The sequence below is a fragment of the Pempheris klunzingeri genome, chromosome 4 (genome assembly GCF_042242105.1).
Source record: "Pempheris klunzingeri isolate RE-2024b chromosome 4, fPemKlu1.hap1, whole genome shotgun sequence".
In the NCBI taxonomy this organism is placed as follows: domain Eukaryota; kingdom Metazoa; phylum Chordata; class Actinopteri; order Acropomatiformes; family Pempheridae; genus Pempheris; species Pempheris klunzingeri.
The window spans coordinates 2,946,263-2,974,261 of record NC_092015.1 but is presented as its reverse complement, the minus strand read 5'-3'; the positions used below and the strand labels follow the sequence as shown (position 1 = coordinate 2,974,261).

At 40.4% G+C, this 27,999-nt stretch overlaps 2 protein-coding genes across 3 annotated transcripts; one reads left to right on the top strand and one right to left on the bottom strand.

Annotated features, from left to right (window-relative positions):
- Positions 1–473: 473 nt before the first annotated feature.
- On the bottom strand, positions 474–27,726 carry capn5a (calpain 5a). Of its 2 annotated transcripts, none has more exons than XM_070829657.1 (13): positions 27,627–27,726; positions 22,060–22,219; positions 16,773–16,904; positions 7,045–7,253; positions 6,694–6,886; positions 6,405–6,598; positions 6,068–6,145; positions 5,662–5,857; positions 5,438–5,560; positions 3,844–4,040; positions 3,504–3,625; positions 2,986–3,122; positions 474–2,887 (listed from the first exon to the last, which is right to left on the bottom strand). In XM_070829657.1, exons 2-13 carry the CDS (start codon positions 22,213–22,215, stop codon positions 2,711–2,713), a joined length of 1,914 nt encoding a protein of 637 aa, XP_070685758.1. In that variant the 5' UTR covers positions 22,216–22,219; positions 27,627–27,726; the 3' UTR covers positions 474–2,710. The 2 variants fall into 2 exon arrangements, with proteins under 2 accessions (XP_070685758.1, XP_070685759.1); XM_070829658.1 differs by lacking the exon at positions 27,627–27,726 and adding an exon at positions 23,101–23,193.
- ompa (olfactory marker protein a) lies at positions 9,230–12,432 on the top strand. The gene is made up of 2 exons (XM_070829659.1): positions 9,230–9,334; positions 12,001–12,432. The coding sequence occupies exons 1-2, from the start codon at positions 9,266–9,268 to the stop codon at positions 12,430–12,432; spliced, it is 501 nt and encodes a 166-aa protein (XP_070685760.1). The 5' UTR covers positions 9,230–9,265.
- Positions 27,727–27,999: the final 273 nt, after the last annotated feature.

The following is a 27,999-nucleotide window of genomic DNA, read 5'->3' as shown; positions in this document are numbered from 1 at the left end:
AGGCAAAATAGTTAGCTAGTAATGAATAAATGGACTAAAAGTAATGGATAAACAACTGAAACAGAAACAATAAGCTAAAAGCAATGTTGACATAGTTGGCTAAAATCTGAATCAGAAGATAAATACTACATAGTTAACAGATAAATGGTAGTAACAGTTGAACGCAACGAATAAACACTTGAAATCATTGGCTAAAAGTAATGTAAAAACAATCTTTTCTACCCAAGCCCAACATGAAAAGGAAACAAAAACTAAACTACAAATTACATATAAAATTTGAAAAACATAATAAACACGCCATCTCCAGCCTGCCTGGATAAACATTTTGACTGCTTACTGTCCTCCTGTAGTTTCATTGAGGAACCACAACGTGTAAATCAAATTTTAAAGACTCTCCTTCAGTGAACGCTTTCAAAATACAGCAACCAAATGAAAGGAATCAGACAAATTTAATGGAAATTCTTCAGTGGGGATGTTACAGATATTCATACTCATTAGCTTTGTTAATTTACAGTTTACAAACCAGTTAATGATTATAATAAACAGCCTGGAATGGTAGATGATTATTAGTTTTCCTGTGGTCACAATGTGGAGCTGCGGCACATTAAATCCGTCAATAAAGCAGTCACAAATTATCAAGCATTAACAATTGTTTTAATTGTTGTCTTTTGGCCACCATTAAAACCACCAACTCAACATTCCTCAGTGGTAATAATACAAATATTCATGCTGAATGTATCACTGCTACACGACGTGCAACCCCAACTTCATTTCTTTAAATTTCCCCAGCGTAAGGATCCAGAAAGAGGTCATTATTGGTCCCCTTTTTCTCCGTCATTCAACGTTTTATATGTTTAGAAATGCAGGCGGCAAAAGTGTTTGTGACCATGAGCCTGAACGCAGCACCGTGTATGTTTGTTGTTTGTTGAAATGTAAGGAAATAAAGTTTTACTTCCCTACTTTATTGGATATAAAAGTTTCTGTGCAGGACAGAAACGTTAAATATTTAGTAAACTTTAAATTTCATTCTGCTGGAGAAACATTATGTGGACCTAATGTTTTAAACTAATTCTTAAAATAAAATTCCTGGTAATAGCTTCTCTCACTTAATTTTCCAAGATATATAATATATATTGTATATTATATCTAAAAAATGTCATTTATATTGATTATTTTACTCTGTAATTTAAATAATTAGCTTTTATCAGTATTAATCACAGATATGTTCTCAGCTTTATCACTTTTTGTGTTCAATAAAGAGGGAAAAATAACGTATAAACACTGGCGTCGTTCAGGACGGATTCAGATGTGATGACACAGGAATGCAACGCTGATTATAAACGCCAGCTTGTGATATTAAACTACATGAAAAGCTGTATAAACTGTCGTATGACGGGGAGACGGAAACGAACAGTGACCTCATCAGCTTTCCAAAAGGCAAGTTTTATATATATATATATATATATATATACTTAAGACATGAAAGGCATTAGGATATAAAAGAGGGCATATAAAAAGGTATAAATATGATTTTAAAAGAGTGAATTAAAGGAAAGAAATGAGCTAAAATATATATGGAGCCGCAGAGTGCCCAAAGAGAAGAAAAAATACATATTTGATGCCACGTTTTGATTGATTTGTGTGCTGTCATGGAGACGAGTGAAGCCAGAACCAGAGCCAAGACGTCACCTACTGGTTTGTGGAGTCAGCAGGTAGCCTCACCCTAAATCATATCCTGCCTCCTGGTCTATTTTCCTCTAAATAAAGCCATAATTTACCAAATGAACATCCTGCTGTGTTGAAGAAGACTGTAAACTAGAGACTGAAACCATAAAATCATCAGGAAAATGTTCACTGAGCTGAGAAGTCGGCTCGTTTTCTCACAGACTTTCATTCAGACTTCGCTTTAGGGCGAGGCTACCTTGTGACTAACCAATCAGAGGTGGACTTCATGGAACGAATGTCACCTCTGGCTCCAAAACCAAGATGGCGTCGCCCGTGAGGCCAAACTTGAGGCTTCAAAATGACAGTCTTGCAGTCACTTACGCCCTCTTCTAATATACAGTCTATGGGAGCAAGGCCATTGAGGGCCTTAAAAGCTAGTGATGAAATTTAAAAATCAATTTGTTGACTAGCAGGATGCCAAAGTAGGGAGGCGAGCACAGAGCTGATGTGCTCACGTCACTTTGTTCCTGTAATTCTGTCGACAAGCTGCATTTTGAGCAAACTGGAGAAATATATCGTGCACAGAAATGAATCAAAACATGCAAATGAGTGACATCTTGTGTTCGTGCAATATTATTTTTGTGCGCTCAATGTAGTAAAATGTCGCCATAATATATGTTTTTTATCTGTGGCCACTCTGGGGCTCCGTAAAAATGGAATAAGACGGATTAAACAGTAAAACAAAGTAAAGTAAAGAGTAAAGTAAAAAATAAACAAAGTGGTTGTTGATAGACATGAAACGGTGAACTAAAGAACTGTAAACAATGTTTCTAAGAGTGCGAGAAATGTTGTCATGATATTCAGATACAGATACTGTAACTCATTTGGTAAACAGACATTTACGGGCATAAAACACAGGCTCTGGCTTCTTCTTCTGTAAAGTAAACCTTCTATTCCTGACGAACATTTACCCTCACAGGCAAACACGTGACTTGGTAAACTTTGAGCTCGAGTCCTCACTGACTGGGCGGCTTCGTGGGCCGTCTCAGATCTTGGTGAGTACCTCGCTGGTCACTATGACGACGGTGACGGTCCCAGGGAGGTCGTTGTCACGGCGATCGCCCTTGTCCCTCAGGTGGAGCGTCTGCTGGAAATCACCTGTCTCAGCTGGCAACATCACCTGACCCAGGAAGGAGTCCTTCAGCACGTTGTGGTTGTAGAGCTGAGAGAGAGAGAGAGAGGAAGTCACTGTGATGTGACGACAAAACACACACACACGCACACACACACACACACACACACACACACACACACACACACCTCGATGCTGATTGGCTTGTTGGCTTTCTTCCTGTAGAAGAGCCCCTTGGTGTTGAATTCGGGGCTGCGGGTGTTTTTATGAACCGGAGAGCGAACTTTCTGTCCTTCACAACGAATGATCACGTAGGGGTCCGACACTGTGACACACACACACACACACGATTAATTTTGAAAATTAGGACATCATATCTGATTTTTTTTTTGGCTGCAAAATTAAGATCTGGATCACAGTCTGGAATATAATACACAGCAGAAATATCAGCAAGACGTGACAAACATGAATAAAAAATGTATATCAAAAATCAAAGATATAACTAACATAACTAATATAACCAAATATAAATAACAATATTATGTAAATATTAAAAACACTGGCATAAGTAATATAACTAATATAAGACCTATTGTTAATTGTTCATGTTTATCCGAAATAATATAATATAATATAATATAATATAATATAATATAATATAATATAATATAATATAATATAATATAATATAATATAATGAGGGTACCTCCATCAGAGTCTTGTCCTGCGAGTCCATTGGCATTCAGTATGTGGACCTGAGACACCAGAGAGGGGTGACCACAAAACCCTGACCAGCAGGTCTGTGGAGGCTCGTCTAGAGTCAACTCCCTGAAAGAGAGGGGGAGAGAGGGAGAGAGAGGGGAGAGAGAGGGGGAGAAGATTTAATGCATGAAACCTGACTAACTAACTAACTAACTGTAACTTAATCTAAACTGCTCTTCTCACTCCTGAGTATTGATCTAATATTGATTTATCGCTCACTAACACAGGCCGGCTGTGTGTCAGTCAGTCACTGCCCCCCCCCACCAACCCCGCCGGGTCTCTACCTGCAGTCGGAGGGCACGTCGGTGAAGATGCGGAGCAGGAAGTCTCCCTCCAGGCCGGGGTCGAAGGTTGTGGGGATGATGACGTAGCGCCCCTCTGGCAGGTCGATGCGTGTGAACACAGACCTTGAGTTGATGTAGGTGCTCCCACCCACCTTCTGCTGGGTGGCGTGCATCCGGTAGGTCCTGTTCAGCTCCACCTGCACACACAGAGACAGCGGCACTCCAGACTCCGACCATGACAGCGTCTAAGTATTTGGCCTCACGATTCTACTGACCCTTGTAATAAAGGATTACATTTTGTTTTGTGGCAGGGATGTAAGCACACATCGAATTTCACAACATCAAGATTGGAAAAGGTCTCAGCCGTCGTGGGACTGTGAAACATACCGCGATATTATGCCTACAGCACACTGGTCGGTGTGACCCGACTCATTACAGCAAAAACTGCATCAAATTGTGTGCGAGACAAAAACCACAGTGGAGGACGAGCCCTTCTCTCTCTCTCCCTGCAGAACTGATGCTAAAAAAAAGTGTTTTTCACTGCTGATATGCAAACACAGCCGGCCGTAGAGAAAACAGGATGCGGTTAAAGTGCTGGACTTCATCGTCAACACGTCTTTACTGACATTTGTGCTTAATGCACATTATTTATCGATATTTGTTTACTGTATTTGATGCCTTCAATGTTGCAGTCAGAGTCCAAGGAGCTGCTGTTGAATGTTATTTTACAATTTACTTTGTTTTCTTTTTTTAAATATACATATATATCCTGATTAATATGGTATTATGAATTTTTTATAGTGGTATTATCGTACCACGAGTTTTTCGTTTTGTTACATCCTTATTTTGTGGTGCCCCGCAATAGATCCCACCCTCATGAAGGCTATAATGTTGTGTTTACTCTGAGACCTGCAGGGTTGTGTAACCCTCATATAAATTTATATTGTGTAACCTTTTTGATTTATAGTGCTGAGCTTGTTAATCTTTATTTTAAATTAGTTCCAAGTGGTTTTAGAGCAGCGATCCAACCTGTTTGAATAGTGACTTCTTTTGTTTGAGACATAATTAAGGTTTGTGTTATTCGCACCATTTAAAACATTTTAAAAAGTTATTATATCAAACGTGACCTCGGTTAAAGCTGTTGTTGACACTTTCAGTGTATGGTAAGATGCATGGAGTGTTAAAAGGCTGAAATAAAAACAGAGACAGAGGAGGATTTCTGTGTTGCTGAGCTCGATAGCGGAAAGCAGATAGTTTCTGTATGACTTGCACACCGGTACGCTGGCCAGACTTGTGCCGGATCAGCGGATAGTTTATGTGCTCGCCTGCTGGCTGAACTGCAGCGAGGGTGGAAAAGTCCTATAACGGAATAGTAGGAAGAACTAAGGGGGAGAGTTTGCAAGTTTATAAATTAGAGTATAAACTAGAGAAGACGTTAAACCCAATAACCCAATAAACTCTTCTGCACCAGCTTTTCAAGAGTCCATTTTCCTGACTCGGAGACTCAGACTCTCCTGCAGGAGTTTTTTTTCTCTACAATCTTTAAAAACATCTACACGCAAACACACAAGGAGACACAAGTTGCTGAGCTGACCCTTTGTATGTCGAAGCCGATAGCCAGGTTTTCTCCTTGCCCCTCTCTCAGTGTGGCTCTGCGGTCTTTCTGCTGCAGACAGATCAGGACCTCGTCCTCCGGCTTCTTCACGTCAAACACATACTGCAACACAGACAGAAGAAACACACACACATGCTGTTAGAGCTCGTTGCTTCTCACACATCAGAGACACACAGTTTTGAATAGATAAGGGGAAATAACACCTGCGGGTTCTGGAGGAAGGACTGCTTGTTGTTGGTGCAGCCCCCGGCTCGGTTGAGAAGCGGGTCGTCGTGGCGATGCCAGGAGCCCTGCATCACGGCCTCCTCCCAGGTCTTATGGAGACTCAGGTAGGACGTGTTGATGAGACGACACAGGATGAGGTCTGTGAAGTTAGCCATAAAGTCGTCAAAAGTCATCCTGCAGGAAGGGAGAGAAAGAGGAGAGGATGAGTAGAAATTTAACTTTATAATCAGAGACATTCATGATGAAAAAATGAGGATGTTTTAATAAAGAGAAAGAAGAATAAATGCAGTAAATGAGCTAAGAATCATTTGAATGACTTCACCAGCTGCCACATGCACGTGCCGTGTGTCTACCATCAGGGGGCAGCGATGAGCTAAGACTCACCAGAACTCTCCATCGTCCTCCACAGTGACGCCCATCCTGAGCCTCTCACTCTTACTGACCCTCTTCCACTCCTCAGAGCTGCAAACAGGCAGAAGAGGGTCAGAAACACATTTATATGAGCAAAAACTGGATGTGTAGTAAAAAGTAAACATGTCAGCACCAAAGAAAACAATGGCAAAGATCAAGAGATCTCCTGTGTGGAAGGTAAATAAGTACATTTACACTAGATCACAAAATTGATTATGGAGGACAAGCACGACTCTCCTCCTTCAGTAAATCTGTCTTTCCTCTTCCTCCTCCTCCTCCTCCTCCTCCTGCTGCGGCTGCTGCTGCTCACCTGTCGCTCCAGGGCCCGTTCCACTCTCTCTGGCCCCAGGGGTTCCTCATGCGGATCATGGTGAGTTTGTCTGACTTGAAGTAGGACAGCAGGCCGTGGCCCAGCCTCACCCTGCGGACGTCCGTCACCGCGTAGGCGTGACCCTTCACCAGGCCGCAGTCCAGCCGCGCCTCCATTTCCGCAGCACTGGTTGCCTGGAAAAACACGACCACTCAGTGGGTCTGTAGATCCTTCAGTCGTTCCTAAATAACTCAGCCTCTGTGTGGGTTTGTGTTGGTCCTCCACTCACCCGGATGGAGCAGCTGATGAGGCCTCCTCTGCTGTGGACTTTCAGGACTCTCTCAAACAGCTCGTTACGCTTTTCTTCGTCCTCTTTGAACCCGTTCTCAGTCAAATCCATCGGCTCCGACACCCCCCCGGTGAAATCCACAAGAGCGTCGGCCGTGTTGCCCCCATCCAGCGCCTCATAGCATCCGCACATCCTAGAAAACACACACAAGAAATCACCAACGCATATACTTCAATGAACACGTTTCATTCATGCACTTTCCATCAAAAGTATCTTTGGGTGTTATGTGTAAACTGCTGGTGATCAAACTGCATGTGCACAAACACAGACACACATCGTGGAGGTGCGTACTTGACGTAGGCCTTCTCCACCAGCGCGCTCCAGAACTCGTTTTTGTCATTTGAGTGGCAGTAGACCAGCTCTCCGTTCACCGTGGGCAGCCGGTCATCGATCACCACGTCCACCCAGTCGCCAAAACGCCAGAACCTGAAGTGGAAGATCCCGGCGTAGGTCTCTGGTTTTTCTGCATCCCACTCCTGGTCCTTCCAGTCAGGAATCACCTGCAGAAAACCAGAGGAAACACAAGAGCTTGTCAGAATATAAACTTTAAACAATAGCACAAGATAGACTGCACCGTGTTTTTAGTCTATTTTACGTGTTTTATTCGTTTTACCTGTTGTGCTGTGTTTTTTGATGTGTGGGGGTGTCCTTTAATGCCTGAATGTGGGTTTTTAAACCTTGTTTTTATATCCGTGACAAAAGAAAAAATTCTGTTTTTACCTGAACAGACAATAAAGTTGAATTGAATTGAACTGAACTTTGTGTACGCTGACCTTTGACCTCACTGAAAAAAAACACCCAAATTAACTAAGTTAATTAACTAAACTTATTTTACATCCTGGGAACATAACAGTTTCAGAACATAAAACTTCTCTACATATATGAATTTAAACATTCGGGCCACTTCTTCTAATAAGAGCCACTTAAATCCTACAGACTGCACCTTTAACAGCAGCATTTAATTTGCTCTCGTTGGTAAACCTTGTCTGTGACAGAAACAGACGTCTCTGTGCAACGCCAGCGACCAAATTATCACCGTAAATAGTTTTCTCCACGGTGTTCATCATGTCTCCCAGCTGACGGGCAGATGTGATGCATAACGCAACACATTAAACAGATAAAAACTATCATGTCAACCAGAGCTACACTAAATCAGTAGCTTCTATTTCCTTCTTTTTTCTATTTATGCAGGAAAAAACAATTAGAAATCATATAAATGTCTTTTGTTCTGTCTCTGCATAAGAACATTATATCAATAATACCATAAACATGCAAATACAACTGCTGCATGTTATAAAAGCACACTAATATAATCAAAGTTAAGCTACATAAACAGGCATGAGTCCCCACAACTATTTAAAATAAAGTAAAAACAATAAATTAGAAGCAAAAGAATCAACTATGACGGCTTTATTTCTTTCCTTTTATGTATTTGTACACACTCGACTAAATAATCTCTAAACTAAATGTACAGCTGATCATTTGTTAGTTCCTGAAAACGTTTCCACTTAATTAAGCTTCAGCTTCTATAATTAACATGAACAACTGAGGATTTTTTAGCTTTTTAACAAGGGAACTCACTTCCTGAGCCAAGATCCCTGCTGACGACACATTAACACTGACATCCGCTCACACACACACACACACACACACACACACACACACACCGTAACAGTTCACGGTGAAGTGAGTGATATAAATAAATAACTGATCCATTGGGCCAGGACCAGACGAGCTCCCAGAAGCCCTCAGGAAACTCCCAGAGTTCCCTCTCGTACGTCATCAGCGCCTCCTGTTGCCTAGCACCCTCACACATCACCCACCTCCTTAGCGCCTTAAAAAAAATAAATAAATACTTGGAGAGTATTTCCATTTAATATTCAGACATTTCAAAACCTGATCCAAGATACATTTCTCTACTGCAGGAGGAGATGTGGCAGGTTTTTCTTTTTTTAATTTGCAAAATTATATTTGGATTTTGCACTTTAGGAAAATATGAAATAACTAAAAAAAATATTGTTCCTGTTTTCAGGAATGTTCAGAATTCCTCCAAATACTCAACAATACAATGAAGTACCATAAAACACATTTAGAAATAAAGTAGGCTACACGTCTTGGTCCGACAGATCAGGACTGAAATGAGCTCATCAAGGCTGAATATATGAGAAGACAACTAATTACTCTGGCTGATGCTGATTTTCGCATTGATCTCGTCTCCCCTGCCCGCTCTCATCTCGTTTTATGTGGCAATCAATGCGTCCTAACCAAAGCACCCTGTGGGCAGGAGGGGGGATGGGTGAGGCTGGGGACAAAAGTGAGAAACTGCTCCACTGTGATGGAAATAGTTGGAAAGGGGAGGAGAAAGAGAGAGAGAGAGAGAGAGAGAGAGAGGGAGGGGGTAAATCAGAAACTCTACCACAGCTCTTTCTATCGCAGCATCCATCCATCCATCCATCCTCGCAGGCAGGCCTTGCCCTCTCCTTAACCCAGGATTGTAACCTCGAAGTCGGACATGGACGGTGCCAAGGCTCCCTCCAACGCACTGGTGCTGGCATTTAAAGAGGACACTGCACTGACAGAGGTGAGCTTCTCACTTTGAAATGACAACGTCTCACCTGCAGTGATGACACAGTGACGGCTGCAGAGTCTGTCACCGCCATATGTGTGTTTTTGTTTTTATGTGAAAGAAAACGGACTGATTTTGGATTTCTGCAGGTCGGACGGCTCGTGCAGAAATCAGCAAAAATCTGATTTTGTCCAGAGTCGGTTTTGACTGCTGGTGAAAATCCAATATAGTTATCTTTAAGAAATCCTTATTGAATATAATAAAATATAAATATAATCCTATCAAATATTCATAAAAAGCAAACTTGAAATCTTGTGTATTGTTGGTAAGTTGGACTTTGTATTCTTGAACTTTTATCCCTGGTTTAAAGGACAAAACAGCCTTCGTAACATCTTTGCTTAAAGTTTTTCTACAATGTCCCTGTTGTAGTGATCAAATGTGATCAGAAGAGCTAAAACACCGACTGCTTGGACTGCACTCTGCCTCAGCAACTATCTTCTGTCCGTCTGGGATCAATCGGGGCGACACAATAATGACGACATCATCAAAAGAAAAGCTTTTCTGTTTTCTACTTTTTCTACTTTATATGAATTTTCATGCTCTGTTCTGAGAACAATCTCCTCAGTTTGTATGTCTCATTTGATATTTATTGTTTAGGGTTTTTTGCCACACTTGGTACTGTTTAATCAATTTTATATTCATGTTTTTGTTTAACGTTTTGTCTAAATGTGTTTATATTACATTAGTGTCACTGAGGACTCCCCTGAAACAGGCTGGTACACCTCCTGGGGTTAATCCTACTAAACAATTTATTTCATATCAATAAAAACTGAATATCTTCAGACAAAACAAGCCATGTGAATGTGTCATCCTGGGCTCTGTGGAATTGGCCAAAACGATTAAATGATTACTCAAGAAAATAATTATCAGATTAATGAAAATAATCATTGTTTGCTGCCCTACAGCATGAAAACAAACAGCTGAAACAAACAGTAACAAACTAGTTAAGGTGTCCAGCCGGAGGTGATATTTATAGAGGGTAATAGCTCTGGTTATCTTTGACGGCTGTTTCACTGTTACATGAAACAGAGTTCTGTTAAAATTGCTTTGGATTCAGAAAACAGCCAAAAAATGACCGTAAAAAAAATAAAGGAAACAGCTATACAACATAATATCAGTAGAAATTTGGAAATAAGATCAAATAAACTAAATGTCATTGAGAGGTTTCACCTAAGAGGCTTGATATGATCTCAGCAGTGGTGGACGGACTACTGAACATCCACACTCTCAAACTGCCGTTTAAGAAAGTAGTAAAAGTAAAGTAAGAAATGCCTGGTTAATAAGTTACTCAAAGTTCAAGTTACTTTCCAAATTTAATGTGCGAGCGTCACTGCAGAATAAAAGAAAAACAGCACTTGTTGATAAAGCTTTTGCTTCCTTGACAGAAGTCGCTGTGCAGCCGCGTCAAGCTGCACAGAACTGCTGAGGAGCAGCATCATCAAGCCAGTCAATTTTCAAAATAAAACACCCCATGCAGACTCTCGATTGTGTATCACTACATCAGAATTACTTCATAACCGGTGACACCAGGCCAGAAGTCGACTGGTCAGAAGGTTTTTAACACCATGGATGATGAGAGGTTCGCTGCGGCACAACAAAGTAGGAAATAACAACAATGAACAAACAAAAAAAGGAACAAAAACATTTAGTGTCGTAGCCTGCTTCACTCTTGGTAGAAGCTCAAAAATATGAGCAAATAAACTAAATCAGGCAAAACGCTCTCGGGGGGGGGCATGAAGCCGTGCAGAGGACCGAATAGATCCAGATGGCAGCAGCCAGATGCAACCCCGGCGTCAATCCCCACATTTAGACTGTTGTAATGACTTAAATGGCAAATGTAGTCAAGTGAAAAGTAGATTACTGCAGTCAATGAGAGAAGTACAGTTTGAAAAAATGAAAATGAAAACATGTGTTCCTAATTACTGTTTTACTCTGACTGAAGGATAATGTTACTGTGGTATCAAACTGAGCTCCTGATGCTGAGAGGAAACACGAGAAGAACGGCTGGAACTAACAACTATCTTTACTATCCATTAATCAGCCGATTGTAGTCTTGATTAATCGATGACTCGTTTGATTTATAAAATGTCTAGCTCAAGGAGACGTCTCCAAATTACTCTTGTTTTATTCGATCCACAGTCCAAAAAAAACCCCGAAGATATTCTGTTTATAATGAAATAAAACAGAGAGAAGCAGCAAATCATCACATTTCAGGAGCTGAAAGATGATTTTTTCTTTTGGAATTTCTACTTGAAAAGTAAATCAAACGAACAGCTGCAGATTCATTTGCTGTCTATCGACTAATAGATTGATCCACCAGTCGTTTCAGCTGTATTGACATTCTTTGAACAGACCTAAAGATAGTAGAGGTGGTTTTATTTTAGTCTGACAGAGCTTCTAAACAATCTGTTTGTCTTTATCCACCAGTCGGTATGAACGCTTTTAAAACCCACTACTGTTTGCAGCAGATCTACGTTGATGTTTAGAGAATAAATCCCGTCATCAGTCCTCCTGTTCTTGACCTCCTCTGTGGTAGCGGTGATGTTTTTCCTTTCCACATGATTCCTCCTTCTCCAGCCCTCCTCTATCACTTCCTCTATCTTCTTTTATCTTCTATGCAGATGATGCGTCTTCGTGTGTCGTCCCTGCAGCGCTCGGGACAGAAGCGACAGGAAGGCGAGCGCCTGCTTCTTCCCCATGAGTCCGTGTATCGGCTGGACTTCCACGTCCAGGAGCTGAACTTCTCCCGCTGGCACTTCTCCCTCACCGGCCACGGCCGTGCCACCATCACCGGTATCTCCCAACACTGGACGCCTGACCTCACCAACCTGATGACCCGTCAGCTGCTGGAGCCCATCGGGACATTCTGGCGTAACGCCGACGACCCCGAGGATTCGCCGCTCAAATGGCTCGAGGCGGACATGCAGGAGTTCGGCGAAAGGATCGCTGAGCTGGCCAAGGTCAGGAGGGTCATGTACTTCCTGTTTGCTTTCAAGGATGGAGCAGAGGCAGCAAACCTCAGCTGCTCGGTGGAGTTCACGCCAGAAAAATGACTTCTCACTTTTTGCCGGTAGAATCCTGTTAGAATACTGGAAAGGCATTGCAATATGTTTGTTCGACCTTCGACCTTTAAAGAAGCTACAGCCGAATGAAAACAATGAAATCAGCTTAAATATTCTCCTTTAAAAACGGACTTTCTCACTGATAAACCAGCACTTGTACCACAACAAGACTGTAGTTCCTCCTTCTTTGTTCTCATGACTTAAAGCTGCAGTAGGAAATATCATTACTATTTTGGTTGAAATAACTTGTGATTGATTGATTGCATGTCACTAACAATATCTAATTCAAACACCACACACACATGAGCTTAAGTTTTATCAATCGCTATAGCAACTTGCCAAACTGCCAACACCTCTGATTGGTTGTTGGAGTCAGACCGTGCACAAGAGGGTGAGCACTGACAGACATTTTTAACGGGATTATTCAATTGAATATTGTTTATTTGTTTGTTTTATAGGGACAAAGCATGTTAATGAACATCAGTATGAAAATAGATGTAATAGAGTTAGCAAGAATGCTAATTTACATCTGTAGTCCCTTAGATTATAAATTAGTGACATGCAATTGTGAAAATGAGTTATTTCAACCAAAACTATAATTATAACTAGAAGGACATTCGCAGCACACAGACCTCCACCAACACCAACAGCCCAGATCTGCTATTAACTGCTTATTGGTGAATTGGATCTGGATCTGCTCCAAAATCTAATGGTTTCGTCCTTTGGCTCACCCTTCACACCAGTTTAATGAAAATGGCACGAGCGGTTTTTCCATAATCCTGCGCACTGAAAACATCACAGCCTTGCTGGAGGTAAATATAATTAGCTACAGTTAAGAGCACAAAGTTTTAACGTCGAACGCCAAGTTAAAAGTTTATAAGCAAACAAAACAAAACATACATATTACATAAATAAACATAAAAACTGGGATGATGAACATTAGAAGCGATAGAACAAGTATGAATGCACTTTATCTAAACTTGACATGAAACTGCTCCTCTCCTTCGTGTCCTGGTGCTACTTAAAAGATCAATGCATCATCAACATAAATAAAATATTCAACCTTTTGAAAGAAAGAACAGCATTTACTTAAAAAAAAAAAAAAATCTAATTACGCAATATTTGATTGTGATGCAGAAACTTCACGATAAAAAAGTGAAATTTTATAACTCATAACTGATCAAATTGTTTTATGAACTCGTCTTCTTTGAATATGAAACTTAAAAGACTCCCCTTGTAAATAAAACACGCCTGTTCCGATCGGCTGAATACTGTGACAACACGTGAAATGAGTGGCTTGTTCTTTGAGATGTTACCGTCTTTGCTGTTGCTGTATTTTGTTTCTGAATTACTTCATTTGCTCGCAGGAGCCGCAGAAACAAGTAGCAGTGAATGCAATATCAAATATTCACATTGCATGACTGTCGGCCTGACACAAAAACTGATCAATGGAGTGACATCTATTAAATATCGACTGAAAGCTGTGTGCGTTCTCATTGGTGCTGGTTGTTACTGAGGGGAGGGAGGAAACAAGAGAGGACAGGAGTGGAGTCAAGTCCGGTTTATAAAAGAAGCCCAGTGTCACATATTCAAAGTCACTTTTTAATGTCTTTTCAAAATAAATGTGTTTACTGTTATTACTATTACTTTATTATTTATTTATTTATTATTATCGTCGTCGGATGTTTGCTCATGTGAGGATTCTTGAGTTTGGTCTCGACCTGCTCGATAGGAAAAGTGTCTTTAGTTAACATTTGAATTGCCGCTATATATATATATATATATATATATATATATATATATATATATATATATATATATATATATAAAGACGAGAGCTCAGGGAAGCTCAGGTGGCGGTTCGGTACCATAATTACCAGAGTGAAGATAAGATGTTCCTTTATTAGTCCCACGACGGGGGAAACTTACAAGTTAAAGTGAAAATCATTTTCTTTTTTAAACATCGTCGAAAAACCTCAAGTTCAGCTCTCAGTGGAATATATATTTATATATTTCTCCCTTTTTTCTCTCTTTTCTTGCATTTGTTTGTGGGGCAAAATAACTCTAGTTATAGTTCACACAACTGTTTAAAAAATAAAAATCAAACATGACAATTAACTTGAGTCTAATAATAATAATAATAATAATACTAAATGAAACTATTTGTATAAGGCCAAGTAAAAACTGACGTAGATAGGCATGTAGATTTCTTTTTGTTGGTTAAATACTGAAGCCTGAAATGTTGTCACAGTTGTTGTCGTGTAGTTTGTGTAGTTTGCCTTAATCAGGGGACTAATGAGCGCTTTAGAGGCAGTGTTTGTTTTTGGAGCACTGACGACTGAGGAGGCTTTAGTTTCCCTTCAACTGATGGAAAACCGAGAGCTGCAGAGCTGCAGAGCTGCAGAGCTGCAGAGGACCTCGGAGACCGAGAAGAGTGGAAAAAACACTGAGGAAACACACACACACACACACACACACACACACACACACACACACACACACACACACACACACACACACACACACACACACGACTCCAGTAACACACTCTTATGTCTATAATATGTACATGTGACTGGCTCACAGGTTGAATCTGGCCAAAACTCTGGAAAACAGAGTTAAGACAATGTACCTTAATTATTTATATTTCACATCAGCTTTTTTATTTAGCAATGTGCAAAACTTTTAATTCTTAAATGTGCAATTTTGTTCATTTGTTCATCAAATTTTGTTTTTATTGGTTTCACTGACTGACTTTACTGTCACTGACTTTTATTATTCATTATTTGTCCATTTTATTGTTTGTCAGTTGACTTTGTGAGCTACTGGATACCTACATTTCCCCAAGGGAATGAATAAAACATATATACATATATGATTAGCACATTATGTCTAATAATATCCAGTTCCAATGCTCAGAAAATCTGTTCATACATGTGTCAGTGCCGTTGTTAATCACAGCTACTGGTGCCACCTGATGGATGAAAGCTGCTGCAGCATCCAGCTCTTGTTCTTTAGTGGATGAAATCTGTGCACATCTCTTTAGTATGTGATGACGTAACGTGAATTTTGAATGCAGTTTGCTGTTGCTGTGAAACAGGTACGGCAGCGTTATTCCGTGTGTCGGCACTCATTTTGTGACAGCGAATCCTGCTCATGATTTATGAACTCTGACCCACATCGTCATTAAGGATCTAAACTCCTAATGAGGACTGTTAGCAGCACGCAGAACAGTTTTAATAGGAATTCACCACAACAAATGGAGAATACATTACTGTAGATGGTGCATAAGAGGGAAAAAGGTCTTATTTCATATGTAGCAACAGGGACTACAACAGTTAATGAGTTAACCAGCCTTGAACTCTACAAGAAAATCACCTGGATTAGGCAAAGCGCCACAGTGTGCACAAATCTTAGGTAAACACACACCCAGTCGCCCACAAACTTGACACCACACACAACCACACCCATCGTTGCACACACACATTCACGTGTGTGTGTGTGTGCATCCAGCCCTACCGGCTGAGGCTGTTTTTTTAAAAACATATTTTGGTTTTGAAAAAAGACTGTTAAGTGCAAAAACCTTTTAACTGGTCCAGCAGTTCACCTCAGACAGCAAAGAACCAGCAGTGAACAAGCTACAGTGGCTGTAATGTGATGCTTCAGGGCAAATGCACCAGATCAAAGTACACCCACTATCAGTGCTTGTTTTTAAGTGTCTGATAACTTTAAAGAAAGGATCTCTGCAGAGAGAAACCTGGAAGATCCTTTTGGTTTAACCAGAAACAGACGTTATCTCACTTTCTTTAAAGCCGCCAGACTCCATTGACAAAAACACTAATTTTACAAAGTAGTTACACATCTACTGCTGCCTTTATCGGTTATTTTGTTTGTGTTATTGTGTGACTTTGGTGTTTTAAAGGCGTATTTCTGATCCAACTAATATTTGTGTTACACACAATAACACAAACAATATAACTGATTGAAGCAGCAGGAGACCACCAACTCGTGTGTTCTGTGAGGTAAAATTACTGTTTTTTTCAATGGAGTCTGGTGGCTTTGAAGAGAGCAATATAGCAGCTGTTCCTTTTTAATCAAAAAAGATCGTATAGATCCATCTATGTAGGGATCCTTTCTGTAATGTTGTCAGACACTTGCCAGCTGAGGTGATCTACTAGACCACTTCCAAAACTTTTTGTAGCCACCAGTCATTTCGAACTAATATATGTAAAAAAAAAAAAAGTGATAAAAAATAGTGTTTTTGCTTTGATGAAGCTACAGAATCAAGTGCTGCAACAAAAACAGACAATAAAACATGGATCCTGCCTCACCTTCTGCCATAGTGCTTCTCTGGAGGCCAGACTGGAGCAGGCGGCTACGAACCAGCAGTTTCCCAGCTGGCCTTGGTGCAGGTCGTGGGCGCTGATACCGTCCACAAACAGATGGGGGTCGCTGCATAACTCCTAGAGGGATAAAGATGGTTGCAGTCAGTGTTAACTTTCTTTTAAATGAGCTACTATATTCTTTTTTTTCTCTAACTTATCAAATCAAAATAAGGACGAGTGTGACAGTCCTTTAAATTAACTGAAAACTGAACTAAAAAGTGACGCTATGAGTTTGTTTTGAACGTGAGCAGATTAACAGCCAACTTTTTTGGTACTTTTTTTTTTAAGACTGTATACTTTATTTCTATTGTGGTGTCTGACCAGCAGCAGGATGCAGTCACACTGGGCAGCTGGCAGCGGATGAATGTGAAGCAGGGCGTTAGCCAGAGCACTCAGTCAACCATCATAAGGTAAATACGGGCTAAAAAACATCCTCTCATTAGGTAGAAAAATCTCCTCTGAATGTTCAAAGTGAAACAAACCACAGAGTGCATCAGAGGCAGACTGACGGGACGGCAGCCAAATGATAGGGCAGAGATAAACCAGCGGGACACACACCCAGCAGCACCGTTAACCACGTACAGACATGGTTAGACGTGAAACTCACTTATTAACACATAATGTCAGGTTAAATATTACAGCAACGCCTCAGGACTAAGCTGGATGATCGGCGACTACACCCACATTTTTTGTGATTGCCCTAATAAACATCCAGAGGGAGATAAAGCAAATCATTGGAGTGGAGTCAGCACTTAATATAAAACAATCAGGAATGTTTACTCGGGGTGTTGCTGCTGTTTTCCAAAGAAGATGGTTACGACCAACTCTCAAACGACGGAGGGAAAGGTTAAAGGGTGTGTTCACTTGGGAGAACATGTTAACTCCACGCAGAGAGATTCAAACCACAAACATATACATGTAGACAGATGGGACTTTTGTTATGTTAAGTGCACCAATAGTGATGATACAGCGATGAAGTCGTTGAGATTCATCCTGATCTTCTCTTCTTTGAGGAGGTGGATAGTTTAATATACAGTGAGTGACAGCTCTAAGAGCAGACCTTGAATAGGATCGGTCGGTTGTTTGTATGTTCCCTTTTGTATGATTGCACAGTGAAATAAAGTGGAATAAAAACAGATATAACATATTGACTAGTGAGCTTTTAAAAGGTGCTTGTAGGCAGATGTTGCTACCTTTGCACAGAGCCTGGCTAGCTGTTTCCCCCTGCTTACAGTGTTTGTGCTAAGCTAAGCTAACCGGCTGCTGCTACAGCTAAGAGTTTTATCTATTTCATCGAACTCTCACCTAACGACATATGTCTAGTAGATGCCTCAGAGACATTCTGGTTTTTAAAAAAATACAGTTTCAGTATTCACTCTTGTATGTGTTGTTTTACCTTTTGTAAAGTCACATGACACACTGACCGACGCATGACAAGAAACCAGAAAGAATCTCGAAATTAGAGGCCACTATTTTAAGCACACATACTGTTTCTGTCCACACACACACACACACACACACACACACACACACACTGTATCTTATATTTAACTCACTGGACTGTAAGACTCTCAGGACATTTGACCTGTTTGTACAGTAAAACCTCATTAAAGGAGCAATTACAGACCCGTGAAATGTTTCCAGAGCACATTTGAGGCATGTAAATATTCATTTAAGACAGAAAAGTGAGGCTGTCCTTTAATTCTTGGCCCTCTCGTTCATTTTTTTTCTTCTCTCCCTCGTGCGTTTGTCTGCCATCTTCCCGCTTCAAACGTCTCCCTCTGTTCTTTCTCTCTGTCAGTGTGGTGTAACATGCACCACACTGAGCTGAGCTGATCTCAGGGCTTTACCTCACAGCAGGAGAAACACGGGTTTTGTTGTCACACTTTTCTACTTGCATGTGAGTTTCTCATCACCTACACATCTTAAAAACGTTAAACAGAAACTTAAGGTCTTGGATTGAAATAGTTTCCCTTTCATGGTTATTAACCACCAAAGACACTCTTTAAAAAAAAGTGATTTTAACAAACATTCGTCTCTATAATACTATAGTGTGTTTGTCTGCTTGTCTCCGGCCTTAAATCAGCCTGAAATTACAGCGTAATAACAACAAAATTCACATTAAAGTGACGGGAAGAAAGAAGCCTCAGTAATTCACACACACATGAATGTACAGAAGGTGTGAACGCTGTAGTTCTCTGCTCCGTCTTTGTGTTCGGTTTTAGACTCTTATGATTTTGTGTTTTGTATTCTGTGGTCTTGTCCAGTCATCATTTCCCCGTTTTATTTTGTAGTAGTCTTTGTCTTGTGTATAAAACTTACTTCCTGCCTTTGTGTGTTTTCTCATTCTTGCTTCACCTGTCTTCACTTCCCTCGCCAGCTTTCCCTTCACACTGATCCATTGTTTCCTTCTCAGCTCACCATCACACTACGGTTGGTTTTTGTCCTTGTGGCTAGTTAACCTGCACCTGCTGGCTTTATTTTTGACTGTAAGGTTTCGTTTGTCTATCAAACCCTCTGTAGATCAGCCTCGGGCCAGCACGGTACTCCGGCTTCCTCCCACAGTCCACGGACCTTCGCTCTGATCGTGGCTACCACTCTGACGGCTTGGCTCGTAGTTTGTTCGATGCGTTTGTGTTTTTAAAACGTTATTGCTGTGATGAGGCCATGATCAAACAGCTTCAGGTGTATTACTCATTATATTGAGTATCTGCTGACACAGAGTGTGTTTCCATGGACACACACACACACACGCAAGATACGGTGGCTCATAATGGCCAAACAGGACGATCAATGGAGCCCAATGATCTACAAAAATCAAATCAAAGTGTTCAGGTATGCATCAGAGGACGACATTAGGATCGGGATGCCGTGAGGAACTGTGGACGGGAGTGGGCGGTCTGTGAAATACAATAAATTGATAAATCTAAAAGTTAGAATGGTTTGCAGGAGTGTGAGTATGAACATAACTCTTCATGTTAGGCGTAACGTCCTCAACACCCTCTGAAGTCTCATTTAGGCACTCCTTCGCCTTTTCCAAAACATGTAAAAGCCTAAAAATCCAAGAGTGAGGTATTTACTGACGTGTTTTATGTCGTGGAACAAAACTCGTCTTAACCTGTGACCTGATTTCAGGCATCGAATCTGTTAGAAAAAAACCCTCGCTGACTTCCAGACGAGGGGAAGCTGAAGTGTTTACATGCTAACTCCTTTCAGGGCTTTAGGACTCATTCCTGCAGCACTCTGATTGTTCCCACTCCCCATACAAATCAATAATATTGATTAGTTGGAGTGCTTTAGGCCTCCTAGTTAATTATTCAGCAGCTCAGATCAACAATGATTGACAGTAAAAGCATATTATATGTGTACAGTTACGGCTTGAGCTGGGTGGGTCCTGGAAGAAGACTGGGAAATTTAAACCGCAACCAAATTTCTATGAATTAATTCAAAGAATAAACTGCAATTCACATTAAGGCTGCAACTAAGGGTTATTTTGATCGTCAATTCATCTGTTGATTATCTTCTCAATTAATCAATTAGCTATTTGGTTTATAAAAAAATGAGAAAATGGTGAAAAATGACCACAATGAGAGGATGTCACAGATTATAAATATTCACATTTAAAAAGATGGAAACAGAGAATTAAAAACTGTTATTGTAGATTAACAGGATTTTAGGCAGGTTCACTGCTACAGAGAGCAATTTAGCAGCTTAAACTTCCTCTTTCCTTCTGGGTAACAGAGTATGAAGCAAAGAAAAGACACAATCTTGTGTTTTAGAATTATAATCATCTTTCATTAATCAATTCTCATTGTCGATTTCTCTGCCAATTCTCGATTAATAGATTAAGCTGATAAAAGAAAGTGGATGAAAGGTCAGAAAATGGTGAAACTTATGGTTTAAAAGTTATGCGCCAAAACTTAAAGTTCGTTATGATAGATGATTAATATCAGTGGGTCAGAGCCGATTCTCATGTCTGTTCTCAGCCATATTTTATATTTAAGTCCCACAAACACACCGAAGTAGGAAACAATGTAAGTTCAGTTTGTCTTCTGACAGCAGCTACCGGAGACACATTTGAGATTTGACTTTTTTTTTTTTTTACTGCTGTACAAATATTGGCTCAAATGTTTGTACAAAGAGTAAACACAGCATGTCGTGAACACACACACACACATAAAACAACGTCTGGGTGTTGGAACAGGACTTCAGTGGGGTGAATTCCATAAATTCCTCTCCCTGTTCAGTCCACGTCCTCTTTCTATATGCATGCTCTCCTTTGTACTTGTCTCATGACCATCATCCCTCTTCCCCACCTACTGTCTCCTGTCTGTCTCTCTCTCTCTCTCTCTCTGTCTCTCTCTCTGTCTGTCTGTCTGTCTGTCTCCACTGAGGATCAGCTGATCAGCCCACTGAACAATCTGGGGTGCAGCCATAACTGTGCTTTCCCCTCCGTTGTGAATATTTACGTATATCTGTAACTTTTTTGCGGTCGTTGGCTTAAGGGGATGAACAGTGAGGTCACATGGGATGGTGTGTGGATAGCACGCAGCATTTAAGGACATCATTTAATGCTCAAATATACAACATCCAGCTACACTTTCAAAATAAAGCGTGCAGAGAAGCGGTTCTGTCTGGATGTAAATCTTTGATTTGCAAAACTTGCACAAGATTTGGGTTAAATGTGATGACATAATGACAAACAACACAATGCAATGTAGAAAAAAATATGTACAAATCTCACAAGAGACGCAAATCGATGGTTACTGTCTAGAAAGAACCCTGAGAAACAGCATCTGGTTACACTTTCAAAATAAGAGTTGGCATGGTTTGAGTTAAAATCAGTACGTTAGTCAAGGAAGCGAAGTTAAGTTACGTAAAGTCATAGAAGATACATCAATTAAAACCAGTGTCTTTCCAGTGACACAGACACTTCATTTGATAACCATCATGTGAATAGAAGTATTTACTTGCATTAAATGCCGCCACTCCTCCCCGTTCGAATGATTTTTACTCTAAAACATCTTGAAAGTGTTCAAACAATTAGAATATTTATAAAATAAATACAAGATTTCTTTGTCATTTTTATGCTTCAACAAAAACGAAATAGATTTTCACTCAAGCCACCAGTTAAAATATCCTTTAGTGCAATAAATATAATAAAAACAATAAGCCACATAAAATAAATTAAAGAAACAATAAATAGGCTAAATGAATGATTTTTTTTTCTCACCTTAGGCCTTTTCCAGGTGACAACGCCGATGCTGTTGCTCTGGTAGAACAGCGACTGGTTGGACGTTGGGAACAGAGGGTCCTCAAACAGACATCCGTTCATCCGGCACTGCCTCCTCAGGGTAGAGAAAGACTGGCCCTCGTACGGGACCACCATCCCCCTGCACGCACACACACACACACACACACACACACACACATCATTTGGGTTTTTGGTACACTGATGCATAAACACAACGACATAACGGAGTACTTTAAATAAAGTAAAAGTGAATAAAAAAAGGGATGTCCAGAATAAAACATATTTACAAATGATTAAAATTAATAATAAGACAAAATATATCAAAATAAAATACATACAGTTATTTATACCCAGGAAATAACGCTGCAGTGTAAAGTTTGAATTAGCATCTGAGGCACAACTAAAGCGTTAAATTCATCCAAATCAGCTTTTATGATTATTTAAAGTGTGTGTTTGTGCAGGACGATTAGAGACACCAATGAATATTTACTCAAATTAAGAACCTCAGCAGAAAAAATAAACATTTCTAAGTTTTAAAGTGACAAAACAACAGTGTGCAGATGTTCAACAGACTATTAGAGCTGCACTTAAGGCCAAACAGTGCTTTTATACTGTGTGTCAGCAGATTGGATGGAGAATTAATCATCTACTAGTTTTACTGTAAGAACCACGAGCTGTAAAGGCACAATGACAATATTATCTTAATTAAAAATGCCCCTACTGTCAGTCCAGATATACTACAAACAATGCAGTGCAGCAAAACCTGGAGCAAAGGCACGGCTGAGACTACGATGTTTGATATTTTGGAAAAGAGGCTGAAAATAGAGCATGAGAATGAAACAGTTCCCGGAGGACTCAGTTTACATGATCTCAGGCTTCAAGGCTCAAAACTCAGCACAAGCCTTAAGGACACATTGTGGATTAGCAGCAAGGACGTCCCTCTCTTTTACAAACCTTTAACTTATTCTAACACTCCCAAAACACACACTCATTAAATATACAGTGCATAAACTATCCCACCGGTCATGTGACAGGATGACAAACAGAAACTTTGACAGTCGTGTTTGATGACGGATCAACAGCAAAGCAAACACATGATGAACGACGCAGGCCTCTGCCTCTCTGGTCGTGATGGCAGCTTCCTCTCTGACGAATAAAGCGAGACAATGACAGAAGGAGGAAGTGGTCTTAAGTTATGTTTTAAAGCAGGAGGTTTAATACTGTCGCCTCTAAATTACCAACAGAAGACTGACTATATTGGCTGATTCTGTTTTGTTATTAGATGCCTTAGATCTCCGAGAAATCAGACAAACACAGACTGGAGGAGGCTGTGTTTACATTTTTTCCAGGCAAAGTTTTCCAGTGAGTAGTTCAAGGCAAGGACGAGATAATTCTTTAGAGAGGCTGATACTGTGGTAGGATCAGCAGAGAGAGAAAGAGGAGAGTTGATGGAAGAACCAAAAAAAAAGCTAAAAAAGTGACATCAACATACACTACTCACTAAAAGTTAGGTGAAATTTCAGGATGAACCTAAAATGCATTCTAACCTTTCCAGGTGAACTTAATGTGACCTTCTCTAAACCTTTGAATGCACATGTCCAACTGTTCAGTGTCTCAGTACTTTCTGCACCAGCTGCTGTTCTCTAACAAGAAGCTTAACAGCAACATTCACAACAGGTTTGATCCATGAATCCACCAATACATTTCCTGCTTCAGTTAGAATTGGTATTTAAACAGTCCTCCTCATCCTGCTGTTCACATTCTGACATCATGAGACCAAGACGACACCTAACAGTTGATCAGCAGCACCTCAACACTGGAGGCTTCAAACAGGAAGTCCTCAGACGGAGGTGTTCACTGAGCTTAGAGGGTCACAGAGTGTCATCAGGAGGTTGGAACAGTGATACAGAGACTGGAAGAGTCACAGAAAGGAGAGGAGTGGACGTCCTTTGGCCACATCCCAATTTATTGAGACACTGAAAATGTTTTGTTGTGGTATACCTACCACTGTTGGTAGATTTTCTTCAAATACATTGTTTAAGATGAATAAATCACCAGTGCATGCTTCTACTTAAACGCCCTACTTTCATGATATAATATCACTGTAGCATTCACTTTTTACATTTTCCATATATTTCACCTGAAAGTCGAATATCCCTAACTTTTTGTGAGTAGTGTATGAGTTCACGCTGGCGGCTAAAACAAGGCTAGCTGAGGCTTTGGCTAACGTTAGCTGCATTTGTCTGGCAGCAGAACTGGTGTTTTCTTTTAAATAAATCAAATCAATACTTTTACTTTTGATATCTTTAGATAACTTTTGTTGTTTGTATGTTTACATACTTTAACTTCAGTAAGAGTTTGAAGACAGGACTCTTACTTCTCTTCATCTGAAGACTTTATTTCATCCCCCGCTTGCTCGTCGGGATGCTCGTTACCACGGAGACACATCAGGCCAGTCGGTAATTATATCAGTGTCAATTAAAGGGAGTGAGCAGAGAGAGGATACTGAGCAGAGCAGACAAAACGGAGAGAGAACGGGGAGATGATTGATTCTACTGAGTGGTCTGTCTCAGTAAATGCATTTGCTGTCACGTGAAAAAAAAAAAAAACACTTTAAAAACCAAGAGCAACATGTTTTTCCACAATGTCTCTATTTCTCAGACGAGAGGGAGCCTTTCAGGCATCGTTTAGGTGTTTGTGTAGAAAATGGGCAGTAAAAACATCATGGAGGGACGTCTGAAGGGTCTGAAACTATCAGAGTAAAGTTTTACAGTGATAAAACATTTTTAAAGGAGGTTGTGAGCGAGCAGACTGCTTAGAGGAAGCACAGCCGACCTTCTTCACTGCAGACGACCAGCATGACTGGGAAATGAGTCATCGTCAGAGGGGAGGGGGGACAATGTGGTGTTTACACTCACAATGGCAACTCTCACATTTACAAACGTTGATATTGTGTAGTGGAAATTCACTGAAGTTGTGAAGACAGTGAAGGATAACTAAGGGATTTGGGTTAATAATTTGGGTTTGAAACGACTGGAAGGCACTAAAAGTGTTGGAATTGGTCCAGTAGATCACCTCAGCCAACACTGACTGTAAGGTAATACTGTGGGGAAACTCCACCCCATCAAAGTAGGACCACTGACAGGCTCAGAGTGTTATTCTAAGTGTGTGACAGCATTATGGAAAGGATCCCTACAGAGAGAGACCTGGAAGATCCTCTTGGTTTAACCACAAACAGCCGTTATATCGCTCGCTTCAAAGCCGCCAGATTCCATTGACAAAAACAGTGATTTTACCTTTACCTTTACACAGGAACTGCTGGTCTGCTGCGGCCTTGATCGGTTAGTTTGTTTGTGTTATTGTGTGTTACACAAATGATGTGTTGGATCTGAACTGATCAAAGTCCCACAGTGACACAAATAAACTACCCTGCTGAGGCAGCAGTGGACCAGCATCTCCTGTGTTCTCTGAAGTAAAATTACTGCTTTTGTCAATGGAGTCTGGCAGCTTTAAACCGAGCCATACGCCTGAGCAGTTTCTGGAAAAGATGTTTTTTTAAAATCACACGTTGGAAGATGTTGCAGGACATCATCCTGGAACAGTGACAAACTAAACGATGAATTGAGAAAATAATCAAAAGATTAATCAACAATGAAAATAATGTAGATTAATTCAAATTGAGCATCAATGTTTTTCACTATTATCTGACATTTTATGGACCAAACAACTAATCGCTTGTCAATGAAAATATAAAGGTTAGCTGCTGCCCTATTTCTGACATGTTGCAGATTAATTGATTAATCTAAAAAAAATAATAAACAGATTAATAGATTAACCAATGACAGTAATTGCTGGTTGCAGCTCTGATATAACCGTGTCAGCACTCCTGAAGGCTCTGAGCAGAAAAGAGCACATATTTAATGAGGTGTGTGAGGTAAACACACACACACACACACACACACACACACACACACACACACACACACACACACACACACACACTCAGATTACTACACAGGCAGCCATTCATGTCACCTGTTCACATCAATCTGCTGCCAACAACTGCAGTTTATGTCTCTTTCCCACCATCTGCAGCAGATTAACCACCTCCTCCCCACACTGTTGTCCTCAAACGCCTCAAACTGCTCACTTTTGATTCATTTTATGAGCGAATGCTTTAATCCTTGATGTGAAAACTACAGACTGGTGGATTTATCTGAAGCCTTGAGAGCCCCTCTGCGTTATCTACAGACGCAGAGGTTTGATTATGGAGCAAGAGCCCAGGAGAAGCAGCCAAACATGGGTGTGGTTTCATGTGGGCACCAGTAGACATGCCCACAGATGTGTGACAGCTGAACAACAAACAGCCCGATGACTTAAAACATCACATGCTGGCATTTTAGGTCATGTGTGACGTGCACAGCTGGATCACATGTGAGGTACCTGAAGGCAGCTCTGCCAAACAAACAGCCCACTGGACCCACTTTGCTAAAATCAACTTTAAGACTCATTTTGCAGAAGAGCCTCAGGGCTGTTCTCAGATGTGTGAAGCCACCCAGAGTGAGTCAAGACCACACCGGAAATGTGGAAATATTGTCCTCAAAATAAAAGTCTTAACATGCACCAATCCTTTGTGATACCGTCCGTATTGTTAATCATCTTATTTTTGTCTTTTGGTATCTTGTCGTTGCACCAAACTCCTGTTAAAAGCATTTTAAAGGAAACTGAACCATAAAAGGTAGATTTGGTCTTCCTGTTTATACTTATTTATGTGTTTGGGGTTTAAGTTTGGTTTTTTTTATGAGTAATTGTGTCATTTTTGCATTTATCTAAATAAATAAAGGAGTCTGAATAAGCCCAAAACTAAAAACAAAGCAAACACAAGTTTAGATGAGTCCAGCTTCTTCTTCATATACAATTAAAATCTTGTTGTATGCCAAGACTTTGCAGCTACATTTTTTATTTAAATATAGTTATTTTTTTTAACTTTATAAGTCACCAACCCTTCACCTCTGACATATATCATAGAAATAACCAACAGTAACGAAAAATTGTTATTCTAGATCATTTTATTTCCTATATTTCTCTCGTGTTTCTGTATATCAGAGCAGAATTTCCCTCCAGGGACAAATAAAATATTTCAGATTCTGAAGTTGCGTATTTTATTTTGAAGGATGTTTCCGGAAGTGTGTTTGTTTACCCGCGCTAGCTTGAAAGATGGCGAGTTTCTCTTTATTTAATCGATTTGTTATCTTGAGTGGAGAAATAAGGAAACGAAACCACGAACAAATGATGTCCTGCACTTCTGTGAAGCCTCTCTTTCATCTAACTTCATGCTAACGCTTCGTTTTCTTCTGTAGCGCGTCCGACAAAAGTCCCATAAATGGTTTCTACGTCCACTTTGTGAGTGTTAACGTGAATAAATAAACTCTATTTAAGTTTTCTGAGCTAGAAAACAAACATTTTAGAAGCCGGTTGTGTGAAGTTTGGTTTCCAAAAAGACTTAATGTGACTAAAAGTGTTAAATTAGCTTAAACTGATTTTACCTGCTTATGTGGTGAGTTAAATGTCAGCTCCCTGCGTGGGACACCCGGCCGCTCTCTGTCTTTCTTCTCCCGGGAGTTTTTATTCCTTCTTTCGGTTGTGGGGTCGGAGATGCTTTGCAGAGTTTAAGTCATTAAACCCACACTGGCGCAGAAAAGAGACCCGCAGGAGGAGCTCCGGCCCCGCGGAGCTCAAACCCGCCTCCATTCATCTGACAGGGCGCATTCAGAGGCGGCTCGGACAATCCGCACTTGATCCTGAACGCCTCAATGCTGCATCGTTTAACGGAGAGGGTATTTTAGTAAACTAAAACTTAACCAGAAAGTAAAAGTAGGCGTGATAAAAATGTTTTAGGTAACTGAAATAAAATAAAAA